The following is a 25,322-nucleotide window of genomic DNA, read 5'->3' as shown; positions in this document are numbered from 1 at the left end:
GACAAATGATAGGCCAACACAGGACTGTTTGGACCGTGGTCCTAAATGTTTTGATATTTGTTGTTATTTATGCAGTCATAAATTATCAATAGTTCATAAGTAGCATTATCCATGAAATAATAAATGACCAAACCCTGTTTCTCCTTGGTCTAATCACTGTTCCCTGCTGTAGACAGCAAGACTGAATCTTTTGTTCTTCTGATAATCAGTTTTATAGATAGAAGAAACTAAGGATGAAAACAATGTTTTGAAATTTCATTGCCCAGGGTTAGAGCTGATTTCTCAGGGATAAGTTGGGCACACTTAATCACAGGCCATGTTTTTAAAGGACTGTTTTCAGGCATTTATGGTGGAAAATTGCACCTTTTATCTATATTATCTTATTATCATTTAAGAAAATAATTTTACTAGGGCTTTAATTTTTTCAGAATTAGAACAAAAATAGACTAATGCTTTGAGATGGCTTTTGGAAATTCCTAAAATCTTGTTCTTAAAAAAAAAAATAAAAATTGTTCGAAGCAGAGTAATATAGCTGTGTCCTTTGTAAACTATGCATGTATAAACCATTAAATTATCTCAAGATTCTGAGGATACATATGTCATTTTCCTTTGATAAATGAAATCTTTTAGAAAGGGTAATAAAATCTGTTGTCCAATCTTTCTGTAAATGGCTTCTGCAACGCAGTTCCTAAAAGCCCCGAGTGATATTATATCACTGTTATGGATCATCATGTGAAAGTTTTATGCATGTCAAAATATATTTTTAAGGTTTACTTTTTGGTCTCCTAACAATCAGAATACAACTTTTTACTAAGGCTTTGAAAGTATTTAAAAGAATTTTTTAGAAGAGTATATCCTTTGAGCTCAAACTATAGATTGTCCCATACACAGGAAAGTGTTCCTCACTAAAAGTGAATTTTTAAAGTGTAGGAGAGTTTCTAATAAAAATTAAGAAAATACTGTTGACATAAATGGGTAACCTCTACCAATGCTAAAGCAGCTACTCTGAACCATTGTCACTTTATGGTCAATTATACATTAGAAGTTATTATTTCTTACATAAACAGAAGGCCTACTAGAGTACGGCAGAAAATAGCCATGCCATTTGTTCAAATATGAAATTCCTTAAAATACCCATGCTTCATTTTAATTTCATTTTCCTGAGAGTTACCGTAAATAAGTTTTGCAAATTACTGTCCTAGATCCAGGAAAAACATAGTTCTTTGTAGGCATCCCCTGACTTAGATCTATTTAATTTTCAATATTTGGGTTAATTTATGATAGCTGAGCTTTAGGAAGTCAAAATTTTATTTCACACTTGCACTCTTGGTTTACTTAAAGCTTGCCTCAGAAGAGGCAGTTCTAAGTTTTTCCATGAGAGTTTCATTAGTAGAAATGCACAACTCACAAAGCTTCCTTCTGTAATTATTCTGTGTTTTATATTCAAGCATCACTGTGACCCTATAGCAGATAATGGGTTTCACTTGTATGTTGAACTTTCTCCAGTAAGACAAGATGGTAAAAGACTCTGGACAATCTAAAATTTAAACACAAAAGAAAATGTAGGATTGGAAGTAGAGGTAGAGAGATTCAAATTTAATTGCCTGTTCCTAAGAGGAAGCAAAAGGCCAAAATAGGCTTGCTGTCTATCTATCCTATTCCTGACCTCAAAACACTGAATCAAATGTATATTTTACTCTTCAGTTGTGATTCATAGACATTAAAATATAGACAAAACGAAATTATTATCCAGATTCTACGGAGCTGTAACACTAAACTTGCTCTTGTAAGACACTCTTCCCTACTGGTGAGCTCCCATTACCAGTAACACCTGCAGAGCGAAAACTCATCAACTAGATTACTAGACTGACAACTTAGTCCTAATTGTAGTAAGAAGCTTTTTGCCTAAAAATAAAAGATAAGATTCTTTACCAATGTCAATCAGCATAGCTTCATTATCTTGATTTGAAGTACCTGGATTTATACCATATCAAGACTGACAATATGAGGTCTTGCTTACCTTCATCATGTATGTACTTTAAGAAGACCTTAAGAAGGGTGGGCAAGAAAAATATTTGACAGTTCCAAACAAGCAGGCTATAATAGCTGCATAATCTGCACTAGAAAAGCTTCTCGTTGTGGGTCAGATCTGTGATAAAGTCTTGGCTTTTCCAGGACTGAAAACAAATTGTGTGCAGACTTATTCCTAAGTAAGTCTTGCTCCAGTAAGAGCTTTTGAGTCAGAGCTTGTATTTTCAAATTTGTGCTTTGTCTAAATCCAGAAAAATTTCAAGTGCAAACATACATTTTTCCAGATCAACAGGTTTTCAATGCTAATATATACAGCAGAGACTGAGCACCTTGTGGAATCATGTATTCCCTCAAAAGGAGCAACAACTTTATAAAATTGAGTTTTGTCATGGAGTGGTCATATTTTATGTTTTGTGTGACCTGATTGTGAAGTTTTTTAATTCACTGTAGTGTGAGGGTGCCTCTTTTCAACAAGCTACACCAGTAATTCAGCAGTCATTTTCTTGATAGCAGTGTACATGTAACAAAGAAACATCAAAGACTTCTGTTTTCAGCCAATTGAAAGATTTATTGTACTTTCAGGTAGAGATTTATCTTTTCTCTGACTAAATCAATATCTAACTCTCAGGTCAATAAATCCTGATTGAATCCCAGCAGAAGTCAATAGTTGCCTATTATGTCACCTAATACACAAAGATTTTGTGGATGTTGGGTTTGAAAAGAAAATAACAGTTGTGAACACGTATCAGAAGTTCTAAAATAGAATTCCTTTAAATGTTATCTGTATAACATCTTCAGCATTTTTGCGTGCATCAGAAAGTTACAAAAATCGTGGTTCACTTAATGCTACCACAGACACATTTTCAGCATTCAAAAATATCTTTTGTTATCTGCCATGGTTTCTTAGTCAGCATTCTGTTTATCCAGAGTGCAGTTCTTAGGTATTTTTTCTCTTATGCGAAGTTTGAACTAATATTTTTTATTCCATGAATAGATTGGGACTTTTATACAAATACCAAGATTTCAATGAATTTATAAATTTTTTGTTTGTTAATTTTTTTCTTTTCCAGTAAATATTACGATAATATTTGGTTTCTAGAATTTTTCTTTCAAGGACCTTTAAGTAAACCAATTACTCATAGTTATTGTAACATATATACATGTACGTATGTGTATATGTATTTGCACTCTGACACGCTAAATCTAGCACAAAAGCACTTTCCACAACTAAGAATTTTTTTGTTGATGGGATTCTGCTGGTTGTTGAGTTTAATAGTTTTGCTTTAAACAGACATTAGCTTGCGTGGCCACTATTGTTACACATCAAGTGGAATTGGTTCCATTGTAGTTCAGGTATCTAGGATACGTGGAAAAAATGATTCACATTTCCTTATTGACACCAGTCTTGTATTTCATGGACACTTTACAAATAAGCATACTGAAGTGATCAGTAAGGTTGCACTCTAAATGACTTACAACAATTATAAATTATGCTATACTGCTGTAAGGTCCTTAACATGTTATGCATGGGTCAGTTAGGCATTGCAGTTCAACAGAATGCTCACGAGTATGTAACAGGTAAGTATCACAGAGAGAAAAGAATACAATCAGCATGCAAATGCTTGGTCTGTTGGCTAAGCAAGCTTTCTCACTAACAGATTATCTGAATTATACATCTTGACCTTGTCAGTCAATTGTAATTAAATTAGTCAGCACATGAGATTTTGTCCAAATGTGGAATCTTTTCAAGACTGTATGCTGTATTCAATTTTTTAATTAGCTGGACACCAATTTAAACCTATTTGGAAGGAAGGGGTTATAGTCATTGTCTCTGTTCTTGACCTCTTATCAAGATGATCTACTTTGAAAAGAAACCAAAGTATTACTCAAAAGGCAACTATGTTAATTGTCACCATTTAGATACATTATTCTATACTTATTAAAGTTAAAAAGTTTAATTTGTATGAAAGCCTAATTCAATACTAGTAGGCAAGAGATGTGAAGTCAAGTCTGTGGCTCCATCTTTATTTTCTCTCATTATGAAAGAAGTCATAAGGAGCTTTGTATTATGAATGAAATACTAGCAGCTTTAACCTTCAGCTACTCTTCTTTTGTCATTTTTATTCAAGCTATAGATTAAATATATTTTTGTGTTAAGTTGGAAGGTATGTGACATTACAAGAAGAAATGTTCATTACTGGTAGTCAATTCTATTTTAAGAGAGCAGTATTTCCAAGCCTGTGAGTATAAGTAGTTAGTTTTCAGACAGTTTTCAGCTCTTTCTTGTCAAATATCATTTCCTTTAAGAAGACTCATTTACTTAATTCCCATCTGCTGCGTTCAGAGGTTACTGAATGCATCCTCTTTTTACTTAATTGTTTTGTTTGTCATGTGTCACAAGGTTGTTCTTTCTCACAAAGGATTAAATACACATATAAGAAGTTTATATCTGATGAAACTGAACTTAAGAGTAATTTCATTTCTTCCAGCACTCTTTGCCCTTGCCTTCACAATGACATCATTTACTTGGTTCCTCTGCTTGCCTACCTGACGAGCAAAAATGTTGTGAAGAAGTCATCATAACTAGACAACATTAAGATATATGTCAGTCATATATATCTGTATCTAGATATGTCTAATAGCTATCTTAACCTAATACTTTATATCGTATTTCAACCAGCAGTCACTTGTTGCCATCTTTAAGCAATTATTCCTTCCCCCTACCCCCATTAGGTACAGATTCTTCATTGTTTTTAAAATACATTTTAATTGAATTGTCAAAAAAGAAAAATACATTTTCAACACAGCAGCTGCATCATATTGCTACAGGCTTACCCCATTCAGCTTTATCTGAGACACATGCCTACTGCATTAACAGGAACACATCAGAGTGGGTTGCTCAGGCTGGATAATCTGACCATTGAGCCCTCTTTGCTCAAACACATGTTTCTCCAGAACTATATAAATGACACTAATTCAGATTCAAATCCAAGGACTCATGTGCGAAAGCACTGAAGTATCTTCTGTTAAAATTGAATAATTTCATCATGACAATTTTGCTGAAAACTACAGTAGTCCTACTAGACACAAGATTATTTTTATTCACAGTCTGTCTTTAAGGCTTTCTTCTACTTCTCCATACCACATCTCCAACAATTTTGTGTGGAAAAAAAATTAAAATGTTCAATGATGGAGTAACAATTTTAGAAGAGGTCAAAACCACTCAGGTAGGAGATTTGCTTGAAAGAACACTTAACTCCATTTTGCTGTCTGAAATAGTCACATAACTTATATGCAATTTGTACTTCAAAAGAAACTACTAGCACAGTTTCAGGACATAACATTTGATAAGCAATTTCTGAGGAATTAGTTCTTTTTTGAAGTCTTCAGAATCTGAAAAAAAAAAAGGCAGAATTTCCCCTTTTTTTTTTTTCTCCCTGAAATGTTGACTCTTTTAGAAACAGAATTTAAATCTATGGGGAAATATAATTGTTGTCATGTCCCAAAACTAGGAAGGTTAGTGGTTTCTCCCTGAATAAAGAAGTAGATAAGGAAATTTGTAGAATGAAAATGTGTGTCAATCTTCTGAAAGACCAAGCTAAAGAAATCTGCAACATGAGGCTGGCAAATTTAGGCAAACAGTAAAAAGGAAAATAGAGGAGCTGAGAAAGAATTTAGCCATGAAAAGAAAAAAAAAAGGCAGTGCAGTAATGTCTTTTTGGGAAATGTGTCATGCTAAACAAACATGGTTTCTTTGTTTTATGAAATGGCAAGTTATATTGAAAAAGATAACTGCCATGCCGCATGCCATTCTGGTTAAATAGGTAGCATTAAGTAGTAGCAACAAAGCACATATTAAATGGCTATGAACTGGTTACCTAGGAGGTAGAAAAAAGTTATCATCAAGACAGAACTGTCATGAAAGGAAAAGATTCCACCAGGGCTTTACAGGGATTTGTGTAAGACCAACTCTATTCAACCTCTTTCTGTGTGAATTAAAAGGAAACTCAAGACTACTGTCGATAAAGTTTTTGGATGACACAAAAATTGCAGAATGATGATTGAATATGAGAACAGTCCATTATGTAAAATAGCCTAGATTGCTTGTAAACTGCGACACTCAATGCAATAAATGGAAAGTCTTACAATTAGGCAAGAGAAGGGTGAGAATGTATCCAGGAGAACTGTAACTATGTAAACTAAGAGTAAAACAGTTACAAGTCTGTGAGGGTGTAATAAACCAAAAAAACCCACAAAAACCCCACAGCCAACCAACCCTTAGACTGATTCTTTATGTACTGTAGAAAGATTAGGGAGGTAAAATTTACATCAGAAATTGATTCGGGGGGGGGGGGGGGTGTAACATTATTAAAATATCAATATTAATTTTATTTTCCTGTACTTTTTACAAAATTTTTAAAAGCTGAAAAACAAAAATAACACTATGAATGGCAGAAACAGCTGTAGAGCGAAAACTTTTTCCTATTTAGTTTATCAGAAAGGGTAGCTTCATGAGAATATAGTGGTATCTTCACAAGGAGAAATACTGTGAACTAATACAAGTCAGTCTGAAAGAGGGAAACAAGAGTCGACCGTTTGAAATTGAAAGTGCACATTATGAAATAAAGGGCAGACCTTTGACTTTATGATGAATGAATAGAATATTCATCCAAGGAAGCGTGATATTTTCTACCTCTTGATCACTTCAGTTCAAAATTGCGTGCTTTCAGAAGGACTTACTTTAGCCAAAATCAAATTTCTAGATTCAGTACAGTGCTAATTCAATTAGTGGCCTGAGTTCTACAGGAGATGTGGTGGTCCCATTTAGCTATTAATAGTAAATCTGTTAGCTGAATTAACCATTACACTTGAATATCCTGGAGTTTTGAAAGAACTTATTTTAGCTGTGGATGTATCAGGTTGCATAAATGATATTAAAAATCCAAGCCATACATAGATTTCTTTCCAAGGTGTGGATTGTGCTTAAAAGAATCTAAAATTTGAAGATTTGCATTATTACACACACTGTAGTTAATTAGATGTTAAGCCATATAATGTGATGGTAGTAATGTCTTTTGGAAACTGAAGACCACCTGCTTTTTTATAGTCCATTTCATGCCTGTTTTGTGTAGATGGTTATATTAGCTCCTTTTCTTGGACTAGAAAATATTTGAAGAATTGATGCTCTTTGTCTTGCTGGATTCAACTTAGTCTACTCAATCTGTATTTTACTTAATTGTTACTATGACAGCAGTGCCTTATTCTGAGCCCTTTCTGCTGACTGTTTCTGTTACTCTGCTACTGTTAAACACAGAAAAATGTATTTATACATAGTACTTCAAGTTGCAGCTATACAGCCTGCCAGACACAACTGGAGTTCTCCATGTAAACTCATGTTTATGGTCCAACCCCACAGAGGTTCTCAAAGAGTAGAACCATGTCCATATAGCTCAGAAAAACAAATGAAAAGACAGTTGTTTCTTTACAGCCACACAGAGCTACAGGAGACTTAGGTTTGTTAAGAGAGTTTAAGTTGTGACTAGCTAATGAGACCTGCATCAAAAAAAAAAACCTTTCATTTTTTTTTAATGCCTAATTGCCTGAAAGTTTGATGGAGACATCTAGGCCAAGTGAAAAGTTGATGCTTACAGGAAAGACAACACTCACAGTGGAATAAACCAACAATCCCCAACCGCTAAACCCAGAAAATATCCCTTCCAAATCCAGCGATTGAGAAGTTCTAGCGAGCTGAAGACAGCGGCGGTCTGAAAAATAAAAGCTAAACACGATCCCAGTATGGGGGAACTGGAATAGTTTATTGAACACAAGAACACTATTTTAAAGGCATCTGGGGCTGGACATGTTAATGAAGGGGACGAGCTATGTTAATTATGGAATTACACAAGTTTTTACTGCAATTTCTAAATAGTTAATTTTTCTTCTAGTAGGATTACATGGGGGATGGAGGGATTACAGGGGTTTAGACATGGTTTGATACAATCATCTCAAAAGTCTTTTCTGATTTCTGCTGGAGCCAGGCTTGATCCATAAGGTAGAACTTTAACAGGTCTTGTGAGAAGGGTCCAGCTCCTTCAGATCACGAGGTTTTTGTCAGCCCTTGTTTTCCTTTGCTGAAAGCTGGGTTTGGGCTCCCACATCTGCCCCTTTTTTTTTATTTTTCTAAAAAACAAAAAACTCAGAAAAAACTTTGATCAAACATTTGCCAATGCAAGACAAAATACAAGGGAATATAAATATTACCTTAAATGTTTTCTTTTAACTTATTATGCTAACTAAACATGGAATCTAAGCTTTGATTACTATTTTCTTCTTTCAATTTATCAATGCATTGATGCATTAGTTCAGAGTGAGCTAATAACAAATTCTATAGCTGCATTTTAGAAGCAAAGGTATACTTAAATGGATCTAACAAGAAACATTGCATTCTTGCTTTTAATACCACAAGTGAAATTAATTTTAGCAAGGAGGCTCCTTTTTCAAGGCAATGTACAGTCTTTTACATACCTGAGATGGAAAATATGATTATGCAAAGGCCTTGTGTGTCAGAATAGTTTGGGCCACAAGGTTTGGCACTATAAAGGCATGTGAAGGAATCATAGCTGTTTTAAGGCATTCTGCATATTGCTACATAAATTATTTTTTTAAACTTAGCACTAACATTAAAAACATTTAACCAATCAAAAAGACTATCAGACATTTTGGATATAGAAAAGTAAACAAGGAACAAAATGCAAGAAGGAAAAATTCCCAACAATGCTAAACTAAATAACCTTGGATTAATATAGAACTTGTTTAAACAACTTAACTTATTCCCATTATTTCTTATTAGAAATTACTCTTATAAAATCTTATTTAAGCTATCCTCTAAAGATCCTATTGACTTATAGGCAATTGATTTTGAACCAAACTTAATAACTTGATGACTTCAGGGTTTGTGTGCTCCTGATTTTTACTGAAAGTGTTTTTTAGTGTTTGTTTTTGAAAACTTTTATTTAACCTAAGATGTCTCTGCAAATGAAATTTTATTCAACTCAGGGTGATATGTTTTCTGTTTTTATCTGAGTGTTTGTGCATATGTGAGGTAATGCACTTTGTGTATAAATCAGAACATATTATGCATTCACACGCATGCATACATTCACACATTCACACTCGATGGCCATCGAACACACATCATACAAACATACCTTGGGTTTCATTTTACAGGGTTTTTTGGTTATGAACTGAGAAATTCACATTTTTTGTTTCTCATCCTTCGATTACTAATATAACTATGTTTTCTGTTTTGATGATAGTATAACCTGTAAAAACATAATCATATTTTACTTCATGTTCAATTTAAATTTCAAATACATATAAACATTCCTATAGTTCAAGGATAAAATATATACTTCTTCTATTTTTAAGGCAAATATATGTCTTTCTGTGTTAATTTGGCTTTTGGACTTAGGGAAAACTGTTATTGCAAAGACTTAAAAATTTTCAAAAATACAGGTATGCATACATTTAAAACTGTTTTGGCTATTACTTATGGAAGGGTATCTCATTCAGCAAAGGTTCTTTGCTTCCTTCGCTTCCCCCCCCCCTTTTTTTTTTTTTTTTTTTTTTTTTTTTTTTTTTTTTTTTTTTGTTTGCGGGGTGTGGGGGGACAATCTCTCCATTGGTAGCGTTTTGTTCGCCTTACACTATGAAACTGAAACGGTTAGTAAGCAAAAAGGGTTTGCAAAAAAGATCAGTTCATAGTCAGGCTGTAAAGAAAAAGGAAAAAAATCAAGGAAGGGGGTTTTTGCTGCTCTGATTACTGCTGAAGTCGGCAGCTTTGTGTCTGCCCCACTCCCTTTGTCTCCGGGGTCACTGTTCCTGGGTTTCTCTCGTGCTGTTACTCCCGGGCTTCCGCTCGCTCCCTCCTTCGCTGACGGTCCCGCTCGGGCTGTTTCCTCCCTCGGACCTTTCCCGGAGCCCCCAGGGATTCTGTGGGATCCTCTCCGCCGCCCACGCTCCATAGCCCCGGTTTTTGCGTACCTCGTGCGCTGTTTGTGTTTGTCTTTCCCGGTGCCTCTTTCGTTTCCGGGTTCCGGGTTCCTTCTGCCTTCTGAGTGGTTCCCGCTCGGGTCCCGCTGCTGCTTGTGCCGGCGCGAGTCTCTCGATCTCGTTGTTTGCTGGGGCGCCGGAGGTGGTGGCCCTTCTTCAGGGACCTGCTCTGGAGTGTTGACCTCGCGCCTATGGCCGCTGCTTGGCTGCTGCTGCTGAGAGCGGTAGCGGGCGGTGACACAGGGACTTGCCGAGGCAATGCGGCAGTTTGCTGGCGCTGGCTCGCACCCCGACCCTGCACAGGGTGGCTGCAGCGGCGGTGGCCATGGTTCTGTCTCACACGGCTCTCTCTGGGCAGCGTGTGTCGGGCTGCAATGTGCTTGTGCGCTCAGCTCGGCGGCTGGGGTCCGTCCTGGGCAGCAGCTGCTGAGGTTTTTTCGGGCGATTGCCAAGTCCCACAAGTGCGTACCAAGAAGGTTGGTAACGTTCAGTTCTGACATGTGACGCTGGGCCCACAGCAACAGGTTCTGCAAGGGCTGTTCGTCAATTTTCGCGCTGTGCTGCTTAAGCTCGCGTTTTAAAATTAAATAAATGTGGTTTTGTTCAGAAGATATTTGAGTCCCCATTGTACCCTACTTATCGTTACAAAGTCTTTAAAATAATTACCCAATCCGGAGTTCGTAGTCAGCTCGCTCAGCAGTTCCCGCCTGCTGAGGACAAGTTTCCGTGCACGTCTTCCGCTTTCTCTCAGTTCTGACTACGCACACACCACCGAACACAGGAGGTGCTGCTTCCCTTGGGTCCAGCCAGCCGATGGCCGAGGAATCTTCTAAATGTTAGAAGGTTCTCAGCCTCACGGTTGTGGCGACATTAGTGGCGGTCTGAAAATAAAAGCCTAAACACGATCCCAGTATGGGGAACTGGAATAGTTATTGAACACAAGAACACTATTTTAAAGGCATCTGGGCTGACATGTTAATGAAGGGGACGAGCTATGTTAATTATGGAATTACACAAGTTTTTACTGCAATTTCTAAATAGTTAATTTTTCTTCTAGTAGGATTACATGGGGGATGGAGGGATTACAGGGGTTTAGACATGGTTGATACAATCATCTCAAAAGTCTTTTCTGATTTCTGCTGGAGCCAGGCTTATCCATAAGGTAGAACTTTAACAGGTCTTGTGAGAAGGGTCCAGCTCCTTCAGATCACGAGGTTTTTGTCAGCCCTTGTTTTCCCTTTGCTGAAAGCTGGGTTTGGCTCCCACAGAAGACAACCGGCCAAATACAACACTTCAGGAGAAATCATCTCTGATAATAATGTCCCTGATAGTTAAATCAGCCTACATGAGGCTGAGGGAAATGTACTTAGAAAAATTATGAAACCATACTGACTAAATCAGAGGTGGCAAACCTGATATACTTCTACATATGCTTTAACCATTGGAAGAGAAAAAAATGGGAGCTTCCCTGCTCTCAAACAGGGTGGCTGTTTGAAATGGTATTTCTATAACAAACTCCTTTGATTGCAGCATTTGTGTATTGCAGATTAGAGTTTCTTGTCTTCTTTCTGGGAGGCGACAGGGCAGTAAATTCTAAATTAATTAATTTGATTATGCTTTGCATTATGAAAACAGGGAAGGTACTGTGATTACATTTGGTATCCATGCAATTGCCACATAAATTGCTGTATTTTCCACTCAGTTAGAGAAGCTTTATTCAAATTCCTTAATTTAGGAGGCTTCAGCATAAGACTTTTTTATTTTGCAATTTCAGTCTGTTACTCATAGAGATTTTAGAGAATTTCACTAGTAGTAATTTGAATAGAATTTTTTCTCCTGGGGTCATTCATTGTAGTACAATCAGTCTGGTTAATCCCCTGCCTTCTTTTAATACCAAATGAATGCTATTCTAGCATATTTCTTTAAAAAATCTTACTAATTCTTTAAGAACTCTTACTATTTTGTTTTAAAAATATACTTTATTTTTCTATTTCCGTATTTTTAGCAGTTGTCTTTAAACGTTGTCTTCATGTGAGGATTCATGTATTCATTTCAATGATAAATTTCTGTAAGAAATGGCTGCCTTCAGTACTATATCTATACTCATGACCAGAGAAGAAAACTGACCACTAATTGTCATTTCTGTAATGCTATGACTTTTAGCCATGAAGTAGCTAGTGATGTCCCTGTAAAGGAACAAAATGTATAATATTACTTATATAAAGCAGATCTGACTCAAGGGCCCAGATTAAAACATCTAGTTATAGAAGTATTCAGAACGTGGAGTATGACCAGAAGCTTTGTATTGCACATTTCTGCTTATAGTATGATTGGACTAAATCACGAGTCTTAGTCAAAGTCTATTGGGACTTCTAAATTTGAAGTTTATTTTGAAGTCCGAGGAAAAAAAAAAATCTGCTGACTTACTCTGTATCTGTTGTTAAAGTGCAAAAATTGTATTTTTTTTCTCCTTCAAATAAGAATATTATTAGATTTTAAAATGTATTTTAATATATACAATATATCCAGAATATTAAATTACAATAAACAAGCTAGATACATATCCTAGAGCAAAACAGTGATAAAAATAGAATTTTTGTTCAAAAAATAAAAATAATATTAATGAAATTATCATCTGCAACAGTTCACATCCCTCATTGGATTGTAAAATCCACGTTTAATCAGTTATTAAATAGATATTTAAAATTATATTTGAATCATTATTGGCTATGATAATGACAAGACAGATATATAAAAAAACTAGAATATGGGGAATCTAGAATGATCTAGTGACTCTTCATGAAATCTCTAGTGACCAGGCTCATAATCCAATGGAATAGAAATTTTCCAAACAAAAAAATACTTACTTCCCCATGATAAACTAATTTGTCATCAAAGTGGAGTTGTGTTTTCCCCACTAGATAGAAACCTTTGAGCTCAAAACTTTAAAATAGACTGTGTTTTATTCTGGGGGTAATTCCATTCGGATATCATGCAGGACTAAGCTTGGGTTACTGAATCTAAAATGAGTCTTATTTTGTGGATGTAATAAGATAAATTATTTCAAGAGTACCAGACCTATATTTAACTACATAGTTAAATACTTCAGTAAATGCATAGTTAGGCACTTGGCTGTGGCAGACATTTCCTTGATATTTGTCTGCACTTGAATTAAAGTCTTGAGTTTTACAATCTCGGTCACAGTGGAACCTTCTGTTGCAGCTTCTCTTGTATGTAAGTAAAATGGTTCTTTAGAGAATGCTAAAAGAGACAATATAACACACTGTCAGATGCTGTAGACCGTAGAAGTGTCTTATAGAAATCTTGGGGAAAAGAAGGTATTGACTGTAAAGAAATGTATCTGCTGACTTGTTCAGTATCTGTGTTAAAGTGCAAAAATTTTATTTTTTTTCTCCTTCAGAGTAGAATAATCAAATTTAATAGTACTATGTAGTAAAACTACTTAGTAAATATATTGTTTAATTTTAGTTAGTCCTGGAGGAGCAGAGCATAGGACTGGATCCTTATTTGTCTTTCCAACTTAAGATATTCTATGGTTCAGCTGTAATTCTGGTCTCATTAATTTGGAAATATCACTGGAGGAAATATCATTCATTTATAGATGAATCTGCCAATACATGTACTTTGTATAAAAAATAACAATGTTTAATAAGAAAAGTTGGTGTTTAAAGTCTTATCTGGAAACTAGGTAGGTTTCGTGTCATATTTCAAATAGAAATTGTCACAGAAAAACCCAAAAACTAAAAAACCCTACAAAACTGGTGTGATTTAGAGATGAATAGATTTAGAAAAGAAGTTAGAAGAAAATTTGTGTTCTGGGAGAGCCTTCCATGTGGGATAAAACATCTGTCACAATTTTAAGATAGAAATAGGTATGACCATTTGTGAGGGCAGAGGTCCAGAATTGTGCGTCCTTCTTAAGTCTGTTCCAACAGATATAGCATTCCATATGTTGTATGTGATTTTGACGCAATAGTCAAACTGCAAAAATTCTTCACTTAATACAAGAAACTGGTGGAGTTATATCTGCAATGATGTCTATGTCTTGATTTTTTTTGTTTTCTTGCTTTCTTTTCTTATTAAAGATGAATAAATATTGGATCATAGCTGAAAGCGCTCAGTTAACAGGGTCACAGTGCTGCCTAATAAATATGAGGCAAAATCAGGGTTGTGTTTAAATGTAAAAAGCCTGCAACAATTTTGTTTTTAACTTTTTTTTCCTTATTGTTTTAGTCAGAGAAATATCTTTCTTAAGATGAACTTCCCATTTTCTTATGGGATTTATAGGAATCCCTGCCAAGTATACAGCATATGCTCAGGGCAATTCCACTTTTTAAAGAAACTGCTGGAGCGAGTACTAGTCCTTATTGGAAAAGACATATAAGAAAGTTCTCCTTACACATTTTGGGATCATGAGAGAAATCTGAAATTAAGTGTGATTTTAGTGCTATACTGCCAGAACAGTTGGTGGAGCTACTAGTGACAAGGATAAAGCATTAGGATCCTCATGGTAGTTAGATACTTCATATTGATCTTATGATTTTAGGATGTATAATATACATGCATCCAAAAAAAGAGAGGGAACTAAATTTCCCTTATGTCCTGCCTTCAGCACATCAAAGTTTAAAACTAGTTTTCTTATTCTAAACTTTGAATATAAGCTTTGGAAACTAAAAACTTGCCCATTTCTTTACTCACTTTTTAGAAAAGAGATTTTTCAGAACCTGCTGCAAGTGGGAGAAGTCAGATGATTAGTCATCCACAAATCCTTATTAGCTATCTATAAGATTGATTCAGTATCACACCCTTTGAAGCAAAAAAGAAGAGGAAAGTAATCATAATACAGAGGAATTTCTGCTTGTTTAAATTAATTTAGAAAATGTAAGTGACTAGTGTATTTATGAGGATAGTACAGAAGACAGATGTTCTCCTATGCAACTTGGTCTGTTTCAAATCGAATTGGAAGGTTCTAAAAATCCCATACTTGTACATGCATATGCATAAGCATGAAATTTTACGATACATTTGGTGTCAATGTAAAAAGCTGAAGCAATTTATTTGAAAAATGTCAAAGCAGGACATTCTTAATTCTAATACTTCCTATATCCTATTTTTCAGAACAGTAGTACCAAAGTTTGTGAATATTTATTTTGATGAAAATGTATATTTAAATTATATCAGTTTCTTTTATCCAAATGCCTCCACAAATTTGTGTTACAATGTGTATAGTTGTGGTTAATTTCAATATATCATGCTGCAATTTCCAAAATAATGATCTGTTTCAACTGTATCATTTTAAGGAAAAACAGCACTGATGAACTAAACAGACTTGTATGCTATTTTTAGTCAGCTTGTCCAAAATCTACACTTCTGATGGAAAGGAACTTACAGTGCAAAACTGTGTTAAAAATAATTTAAAATATTATTCTCTGTGGATAGGTCTACTAATTTATGTGTGATTTTTTTTCAGAATAAAATGGAAATAATGACATAAGCTACATGAAATTTCCATTTTGTATGTAATAATGGCTAAATGGTTTCACAAAAAAATGCATAGAAAAGTAATCTTAAGTACAGGAAAAGTAGTGTTCTGGAAACCATTTTTACATTATCTGAAACTCTGGGGGTCAAAAGCTTGAGATCATACTGTACAGAAATTGTCTAGAAGAGCAAGGCTTACTTTACTAGCTATTATATGTTTAAAATGTACCCAGAAGCAACATTTGATCATGCTATGGTATATTTCTTACTGGTTATAGCAACCACTCACTTTAAGAGTCCAAAACAAGTTAAGCTAAAACCTTTGATCTTTGAAAATATAATGTTTATAAATTTTCATAGTTCTCTACTTATTTCAATGAACTCACTCCAGTCTATCAATGTCTTTTATGTACTGGTATGCTCAGAACTAGACCCCAGCGCTCCAGATTTGACCTCATGATTGGTGAGCAGAGGACAAGGATCCCCTCCCTTGACCTTGATGCCTTGAACCCTAATGGCTTTTCTAATATTTGTAAGCCTTGTAAGTTTTATAGGTAGATTTTAAAAGCAACAACCCTCCTTCTCATTGTTCCTTTCCCTTTCCCTCATAGCATCCTGTTTACACATTCCTTAACCTTCTTACCCCATTCTATGCTCCTTATATCAGTCCTACCCCCTGAATCTAGTAGAAATGTTTAGTCTTTTGTCAAGGCAAGGCCTAGATTGTTGGCAGAACAGCATATCAGGGCCTAAACCACAGAACGTGGTCAAGAATTAGGTAACTATGTACCCTTTGTGCTCTGATGATGGTGAAGGTGATGAAGTAGGTGGTCCTGAAATGGACCCCAGACCCATTTTCAGGGGTGGAACCCGGGGCGGTCCAGAGAAAAGGCCACAGGGTGGACACATCTGGGACTGGATGGATGGTATTATAAAATGTAGCCTCTCGGGCACAGGGGTGCACGTCTTGTAACATCTTTAGCCTTGGCATAATAAACCCTTTCTTATCTCACCCCCTAAATAACTGCTCCAGGAGATTTTTTCAGAACCTAAATCCCACGGCAACAACCTGCTGGCAATGCATTTCATAATACAGCCTGGAAAGCTGTTGGCCTTGTTTGCTGCAAGAACACATTACTGGCTCATGTCCAACTTGAGGACCACCCCCAGATCATTTTCTGAAAGGCTCCTTCCCAGCTAGGCTGTCCACAACATGTGGCTGATTCTGTAGCATAGGACTTGACATTTCCCTTTATTGAATTCCATGATGTTTCTGTCAGCCTGTGATCAAAGAAATTATCAGGGCCTAATTTTAAAGGCATCATCATAGGTGAAAAATGTCCCTAGCTGAAACTGAGCCCACAGTATTGACTGTCCCTACTTTATTTTAATCTTTGCTTCTGCATGTATAATTAAGTAAATGTGAAAAAAAATTCTGATCGTGATAGATAATAATGGATAGAATTTTAAGCTCATTCAGTTTTGGTTTCTCTCTGTACTGTAGTCGAACCAATTAAAAGCCTTTCTTTTAGTTTACAGACAATTATTAGTTAAGTCACACTTATGAACATAAATCTACATGATTGACATATATTAATACAAAGTATCTTTTTTGAGATTTGTCAAATAGAAAAATTTAGGTTTTGGATAGTTTTAAGAAGTATGTCATATTTTAAATCAGAAATTACCTTTTGTTAAAAACAATTGTTGTCTTATTCAGTGGAGTAAGAGTTCCCATTCATTACTTTTTCTTTAAATAGCTATTTAAGAGAATACAATATGTGAGAAAACATTGGTATTTTGGCAATGTATATTTGGAGTAGAAATGTTTTATAAATTAGATTAATTATTTGGTAGTATAATAATTGATTCAATAAATGTTATTTTGATTTCTCTATAACCTCAAGCAAATTGATTTTCTAGCAGCATCTGGCATTGTGTTTTATATATATATGACACAATCAACTAAAGACAGCTTAAGAGAAAGGTTATGCCCAGCCTTTGCTCTTGTTTGAACAAGCTAATTCTGATGATTTGTTTGTTTGTTTGTTTTCTTTCCCTCACAGGAGTCATCAGGACTGCCTTGCACAACATGGACAGGGAAGCCAGAGAGCATTATTCCGTTGTCATTCAAGCCAAAGATATGGCTGGGCAGGTCGGAGGGCTGTCAGGGTCAACAACTGTAAATATCACACTCACTGATGTCAACGACAATCCACCCAGGTTTCCTCAGAGTATGTACAATTTTAACATATAACTGATTTGAAATCATTTTGATTTTCAGTGAACTGAGAAGCTATTAGTGAAATCCAGTTAGCAGTCAAATTCATGGGGCGAAGGCAGCTTGGGAGGGTGTTTGGATCACAAATATTTTTTAATTTTTCAGTGTTTTCAGATGAACCACAGAGATGGCATAACTAGAATACTGAAACCAGTGAAGACATCTTTCAGTTAACCACTGGATAAGAGTGAGATAGGTGACAAAGGAATACTCTTGTCATATGTGGATTATTCTGCAGTCCTTGTTGAATGTGTATTTCAATAACTGTGTGTTTGATCCCACAAGGGAATTATGCTAATCCTATGGTAGATAACAACAAAAGGTAATGCATTAAAAGATTTAATCCAGCATGCCTTTGGCTGCTTCCATACACATGTATCAATTTTTTTCTTCTGTTTCTTTCTCTATACCCAAGTAAACCTTAAGATCAATTATTACATTACAGATGGGCCAAAAGCTGTTTCTCTCTGATGTTGAGCTATGATGGAGTCTACCTCTATTCTAGTTAATGTGAATTGGCGATGTTGATGTCAATATTGTTGTGACATGCATATATGAAGAATATATGCTAGAATACTCCTAGAATATCTTAATATGACCACTATTAAGAAATTAATTTCTATCCAACTTATTGGATGTGGATTGACCTGACACAGTAGCCAGGTCTTGTAGGAATTCGGAATTCAGTCGACAATTTTTTTTAAAAATCCTCTGGAATGTAAATGTGTTTCCTTTCATGATGACTCAGGGCCAAAAGAATATTGTAATCTGGTCTCAAACATTGTGTGAGCTGTTATAAGAACATAATGGACTGGTAGCTATAGGTACATCCCCTAGGAAATGCATTTAAGCTGTTTTGAATTAGAAGATTATAAAGTAGTAGAGACCACAAACTCCATGGAAAAACAAATTTCCCTGGCAATACACATTACATAAAATCTGGCCAAACGGTACGTAGGCTTATTAAAAGTGTTGTAGAAATGAATATTTTTTTCTGTGCCTCAGAAGCACATGAAAATATAAAGCCTTTGAAACTTGGCCTTAAATAAAATATATTTGTTTTCATGTTCCACAGAATTTTCATTGCATCCATCATTCTATTAAATACTTTCTAACTATTGGAAAGGCAAAAGGTAAGGCCTATCTTTGAACAGATTTAACATCTAAATGAGCTAAAGTAGAAGAAATGTCATAAATTTCCTTCAAACTCAATGGATGCAGAAATGAATCCCTATATATCAGGTATCAAAAACTGGCCTCTTTTATTTTGAATGGAAGGGTTTGGATATCAAACTGAATGGCCGGCAGAAACATACATGGGTATATATATTTCTTTATTTTTATGATTATTTTTATAAATCAAAGAAATATAAAATATTCAAGTTATATTTTATACATTTTCAGGGATTATAATAATGTTGAAAACCACAAATATCATTTCACATTTAATGAATTTTTTTATTTAACAGAGAAAAAATATTATTTTAATCATTTATGGTTTTAGCATAAAATATTATTTAGAACAAGTCTTGTAGAGTACAAGCATTTGCTTTCCTTTCCTTACAGAGGATTTCTATACCACAGCTATGAATGACATTGCTTTTTTACTCCGTTTCAAGAAATATATTTTAAACCCCTTGCAAAAGAACAGCAGCTATATGTCAGTAATAGAGAATGAAAGTACAGTTGATCTAAAAAAGGCCATTGTACCATCATGAACTATTACAATAATACATGAGTCTTGCACTATTAGAAATAACTTCATTGTTTATTTTTCTTCTCTTTTCTTTGTGTGCCATGATTTCAGTTAAATTTCTCTTCAATTTCCTTATTAGACGGAATGCTAACTGAGACTTACTGAGGCTTGTCACATTCAGAATGAATTCAAGGGAAGTGCCTAACCAAACTGCACATATCGAGTGTATAACCCTTGGGACAGGCTGAGCCTCAGCTAAACCACAGACTTTCTTTGGTTAGTTCTTTTTCTCCGTTACCATACTTTTGAGTTTTGAATCTGGTTCTAACTGTATGAGTACCTTACTTGAGAACATGCTGAGAAGCACATCTGATTGATGCCTTTATTAGCTGTTTATTTAGAAATATAATTTATTATATGTATTTAAAAGATGGGACCTTTCTGGCTTTGGTAGATCATTGGTCATTAGACATGAACTTGCAGTAGTATATGCAGGATTTTTCCCCCTAAGGAAACCCTTTAAAACCCTACTTAAGACTTAGAAATAAAGGTTGTAAATATGTCTGCTTAAATGAATTTACTTTGTTATTCTCTGTACCTACTCTAAATATAGCTGAATTTCTTGCAAATAAATTTCTAAAAAAGAGCTATAGTTTTCCAAAACATCAAAAAAATTAGAAGGAATAATGTGGAACAGGACTGCATAATTTTATCAGTCTGATGGCTGCAGTTCTGACATAGTTGTTAATAAACATTTCTGTAATGAGAAACTTAGATGAAAAATTCTGTGTGCAAAACACACTAGTCTATCTCAAAAGTAGGCAAGGAGTTGCAAAATCAGCAGGAGAATAGCCTGAAACCTCAAATACATTTTGCTCATCAATTAATTCAGTGCATTTTGAATAATACTGATTTCTTTTTCTTCGTCGTCACAATTTTCCTTTCTTTAGAGAGATGAGTTATAATGAACTACCTATTTAATGTAAGATTACAGACAGTGCTCTACATGGGAAGATTTTTGCATCTCTCTGTTCCTGTTAGTTTTACCACTGATGGATCCATGTGACTGATGACTGAGGGCCCTAATATCAAAGTCATAAATTTATTTCAGTAATTTGATAGAAGATGTTCCATCTACTGATGACACTGTTATCAGCCTTGAGTGACATCAAAATGTTCTATATACTTTTCCTTCATTAATTCTTTCTGGTCTTGCTTAAGATGAATAAATTCTGTGTGTTTTGCTTTGTTTAGTATGAAGAGATTCTGATTGCATCAAGACCATCACGCTAGACAGATGCTTCAATTGACATGCTTTGTACATCAAGTGCTAATTATTATATTCTGGCCAGTGTGTAGGAGATCTGTAGTTATTATATTATTATGTAGTTATTGTCTAGAGTCTAATTTGTAGATTGATACATCTAGCTCAGTTTTTCAGGATAAAGCAGGATTTAAACACAAGTCATGGCTTAAAACACTTTTCATATAGCTTGATTGTTGAACCTTGATTGTTTCATGGTAGTATGTAAATATAATATGAAATTATGTAGATGCATAGTTTGGCCTAGATTTTTACAGTGTCATTGTATGAAAAGTACACAGTCATGTTAAATAGGAATATTGCATGAAGATACTCCTGTTAGTTCTGAAAAAAACAAACTCACATCCCAGAAGTAGACATTAACTCTGTTCAGTGCTAGGAAGGTGTCTATTATCCAGCCTTGTTAATATGACTCATTAGATAATTATGTGCAAAAGTATCTGCTATTCATTTTCTTTTAAAATTCATACTCCAGTGTGGTCCTTTCTGTATCCCCAGTTCCACATAGTATATCCAGTTCCTATGATTTCCATATGCACCCATCAGCATCCTCTCACTAGTGTTGACATCCTCTCCTATTGTGGTGACTAGTTCAGAGCTATCAGCCTGCTGTTTTACCATTTGGATCCTGCCAAATGAGATGAATAAAGCAGAATTTTTTCTGATTTTCTTTTAGCAGGTCTTTTTTTATTCCCCCAGTAAGTACTAAGAGGCTTGTGGAATCATAATGTGTTTTAGGGCTCTGCTCTTTTGTTAGATTTGTCTGACATTGGACAAGGGTTAAAAAAAGTTACTGGAGACTGTTGAGTTAAAATGATTACAGAAGTGTTCAGGGCCAGGTTGGATGGTGCTCTGTGCAACCTGGTCTAGTGAAAGGTGTCCCTGCCCATGGTAGGGGAGTTAAAACCAGATTATCTTTAAGGTCCCTTCAAATCCAAGTCATTCTGTGAGTCTGTGATTCTACTTGATGATGATGAGTCCAACACTGATCCAGTATCCAGGTAGTATTAGAAAGCATTTCATTACAGAAATTATTCTACATTTAATTGTTGCTTATTTATTAAGATTTTTTCATTATACTTAGAGGAATGTCTTTTTTGTATTTCACACTCATCACTTCCTATCTTTGTAACTATTACATTTTCTTATAATAGTCACACATTTTCTTATAATAGTCACACATACTCCTCACACATTCTTAAAGGGGGAGATTTGTTCCAATTTTTTGTGGAACAATTAATTAGTTAATTAATTGTGTTAATAAAGTGTACGCTCAGGTTTCAAAGTCAATGACCAGTGACATTTCCTTTGTGAGTATAGTTGGTGTACAGTCTCTCTAGACAGTGCTAGAGATCACATCCAGCTGTTAAACTGCCCATTAACAATGATTATGGAGTAGATGTGTTTTTCCAGTGCTGTTTGCATAGAAAATGCATATTTTGGTATTCAATGCCTACAGGAAGTACTGATTCTGAAAATCCAGGAAACCCAGTTTTCTTTTCTTTCTACTTTTACCTATAAGTGGCATAAACAACACACTTTTTACAAGAAGTCAGAACACTTTTAATCTCTGAGAATTAGTCAGAAAGTTCTCAAGAACTTTTAATTGCTGTCTCTAAAGACGAAGTGTCATGGAACATAAACCCTGATTAAAATCTTAATCACAACCATAACTTCTGGTTTACATTGGGATTGTAAAAAGCAGGGGCATGGGGGTGCACAAGTTCCAGCCAATGGATTCTATTGCATTGAAGAAGAATGTTTGTGGTTTTTTTCTAAATTGACCCGAGATTGCTATGTTCTCCAGAGTTTCAAGGCAAACAAATTTTGAAGGATTTGAGTTTTGAAGTTTGTTTTAGTGTTGTATTTGCAAATAAGAAGTAACTTCACTTACGCTTCAAATATTTTTAGAAAGTGTTAAAGCATTGGTTTTGTGGCAGGGAAGAAGAATAAGCCATACATACCCCTTAAAAATTTCTTTCTTAGTCTAATTGTATGAAAGAGATATCAGCATCAAAAAGAATATTCAGATCAAGGACAGTAGATATAAAATTGACTGAGCTGCAGGAATCATACAAGTCCCTGTATTCATAATGATGGATAAAATTGGATTTGTTATATTAAAAATAAGCACAGTACAGAAAGATGTGACAAATGTCCAAGACATACTGTGAGAATAGACTTCTATAAAACTGCAGTCTCAAAAGAGAAATCCAGATTAATCTATTACGTTTAATGAAAAGAAACAGCCCTGTGAATGCAGAAACTTTCTCAAACAAAGCCACCAAGGAAGATTGAGCACAACCCACAGCTGGAGTTCCATTTTAGTTTTATCAGAGATGGTAGGCAGTAAAATGTAAGACATACTTTCATAAATGACAGGATCATAAGTTCATGTGAGCCTTGAAAAGGCAATGTGACCTGAAGCCCTGCTTAAAGCAGGTTCAGTTAGATCAGGTTGCTAAGAACCTTGTCTAGTAAAGTGTTAAAAGGTCCTTTTCACATCCTTTTCTGGAAAACTGCTTTATAATGGGCTGGCCCCAGCATGTACTGATGAATGGCATTATTTGTCCCCCGGTGCCATCACTGAGTGTCATGAGGTTTGTGTCAGCCCATTTCTCCAGCGTGTCCAAGTCCCTTTGGACAGCAGCCCTGCCCTCCAGCATACTGACCAGCTTTTTCCAAGATGGCATTGTCCCCATACAACCCATTATTCAGCTGATTAATTACCACATCAAATATTTTTGGCCACAGTTTGATTCTTGTACAACTACTTTTTAATTGGAATTTTGTTCTCATAATCATCAGACTTCAAGCTTGGCTCACTGTTCCTTATTGTCCATATCTCATTGGTTTGGTTCATGAATGAATATTTAGCTAGTAAGTTCAAGGAAGACTTTCTTCACATAATACTTTGATATACATTTTGGATACAGTGGTATTTTATGTTAAGACAATGAGACACTGAATTTATGAGTTTACTAGTGGATAGAAAAAGGCATTAGCATATGGGCTGTGATAAACACGTCTTGGTTCATCACCAAGCAGTATTTATCCTCATGTTGTTAAACTATACCTTGGATAAAAAAGTAACAAGAAGGCCAGATACTTGCTTATTTCTCTATTACTTCAGTATTATACCTCTTCTCCCTTCCTTTGTTAAGTAAGGTAATTCCTACTGTTCAAGAAAAAATTATAACCTATAAAAGTAAGCCAAAATTATCAACAAAATAGATTAATGAATGAAATAAATTGAATAATATGCTTATTGATTTTTATTAAATATTGTCATAATTTTTTTTGAGAGGTTTAGACAGAGAAATCACTTTTCTGAGAGTAAATAACAGCATTGCAGGTTGCCTGTATGCTAACTGAAATGAAAGTAAATTGTTCTAAAGATAAACAAATTGTTTCTGTACTATTTTTACAGATAATATAATTACTACATTTACTATATTACTATAATTACAAATAAGCCATAAAGTTTATTAAAAGATAAAGATCACATATATGCATTTGAAAAATGTTTCAATTTTCATAGATTAAAGTCCTGCAAAGTGGTATAACTGTCCTATACAGTACATTATCTGGAAAGGAGTATTAATTTCCTCATTTCATGAGAATGCATCTGAATGAATGCTATAAAAATTGAGAACCAAATCAAACTCTGTAGTTTTGACCCATAAGAAGCTGGGCAACTCCTCTAGAAAAATTAGACTGTCCCAAAGAAATTTCTGGTTTACAACAGCTCCTGGAAGTCTGTGATGCTGGAAGGAACAATTTGTTCAACTTGGGCAGATTTGGCGGAACACTTTTGGTATAGACTGATGATACCTGATCCCCAGGGCTCCCATCTTCCCAATGAATTTTTTTACAGGGTTGAGACAGACTCATCCTTACAATACAGAATCATAAATTCACAGCATACACGTCCCACATTTTATAATGATTATCAAACTTCCTTTATCCAATGCCCAAAAAAACATTCAAAGAATCACAGAATATGCTGAGTTGGAAGGGATCCATCAGGATCATCGAGTCCAACTCCTAACCCTTCACAGGACCATCCCAAAGAATCATACCATGTGCCTGAGAGTCTTGTCGAAACGCTGAACTCTGTCAGGCTTGGTGCTGTGACCACTTCCCTGGGGAGCCTGTTCCAGTGTTCAATTGAGCCTTTAGTTGGTTCCCCTTAGTAGGAATAAAGTTTACAGAGATTCAGTGTTTAGGAAGAACATTTCTAATTTTCACCACTACCCTAAATACATACCTGTAATACAGTTTATCTAACCTTCTCATTGTTGAATTTTATCCTCTATGTTTGTTGGTTTTAGATAGTGTTTCTATCTATTTGGCTCATGTCTGTACGAGACATCTTCAGGCTGTCTCTGTGAAGTAATGGTTATATACTAGTTGGAAGACATTTCTGACCTTGT

The 25,322-nt window shown here is 35.1% G+C and overlaps 1 protein-coding gene across 1 annotated transcript in view; it reads left to right on the top strand.

Annotated features, from left to right (window-relative positions):
• The window catches only part of CDH18 (cadherin 18), a 484,233-nt gene that overhangs the window by 396,799 nt on the left and 62,112 nt on the right, over positions 1-25,322 (top strand). Inside the window, 1 exon segment of the mRNA XM_032700859.1 lies at positions 17,652-17,819. Within this exon segment, the coding sequence (XP_032556750.1) occupies positions 17,652-17,819 (168 nt within the window).

This window comes from Chiroxiphia lanceolata, chromosome 1 (genome assembly GCF_009829145.1).
Source record: "Chiroxiphia lanceolata isolate bChiLan1 chromosome 1, bChiLan1.pri, whole genome shotgun sequence".
NCBI lineage: Eukaryota > Metazoa > Chordata > Aves > Passeriformes > Pipridae > Chiroxiphia > Chiroxiphia lanceolata.
This window is presented reverse-complemented; position numbering and strand designations above follow the sequence as displayed.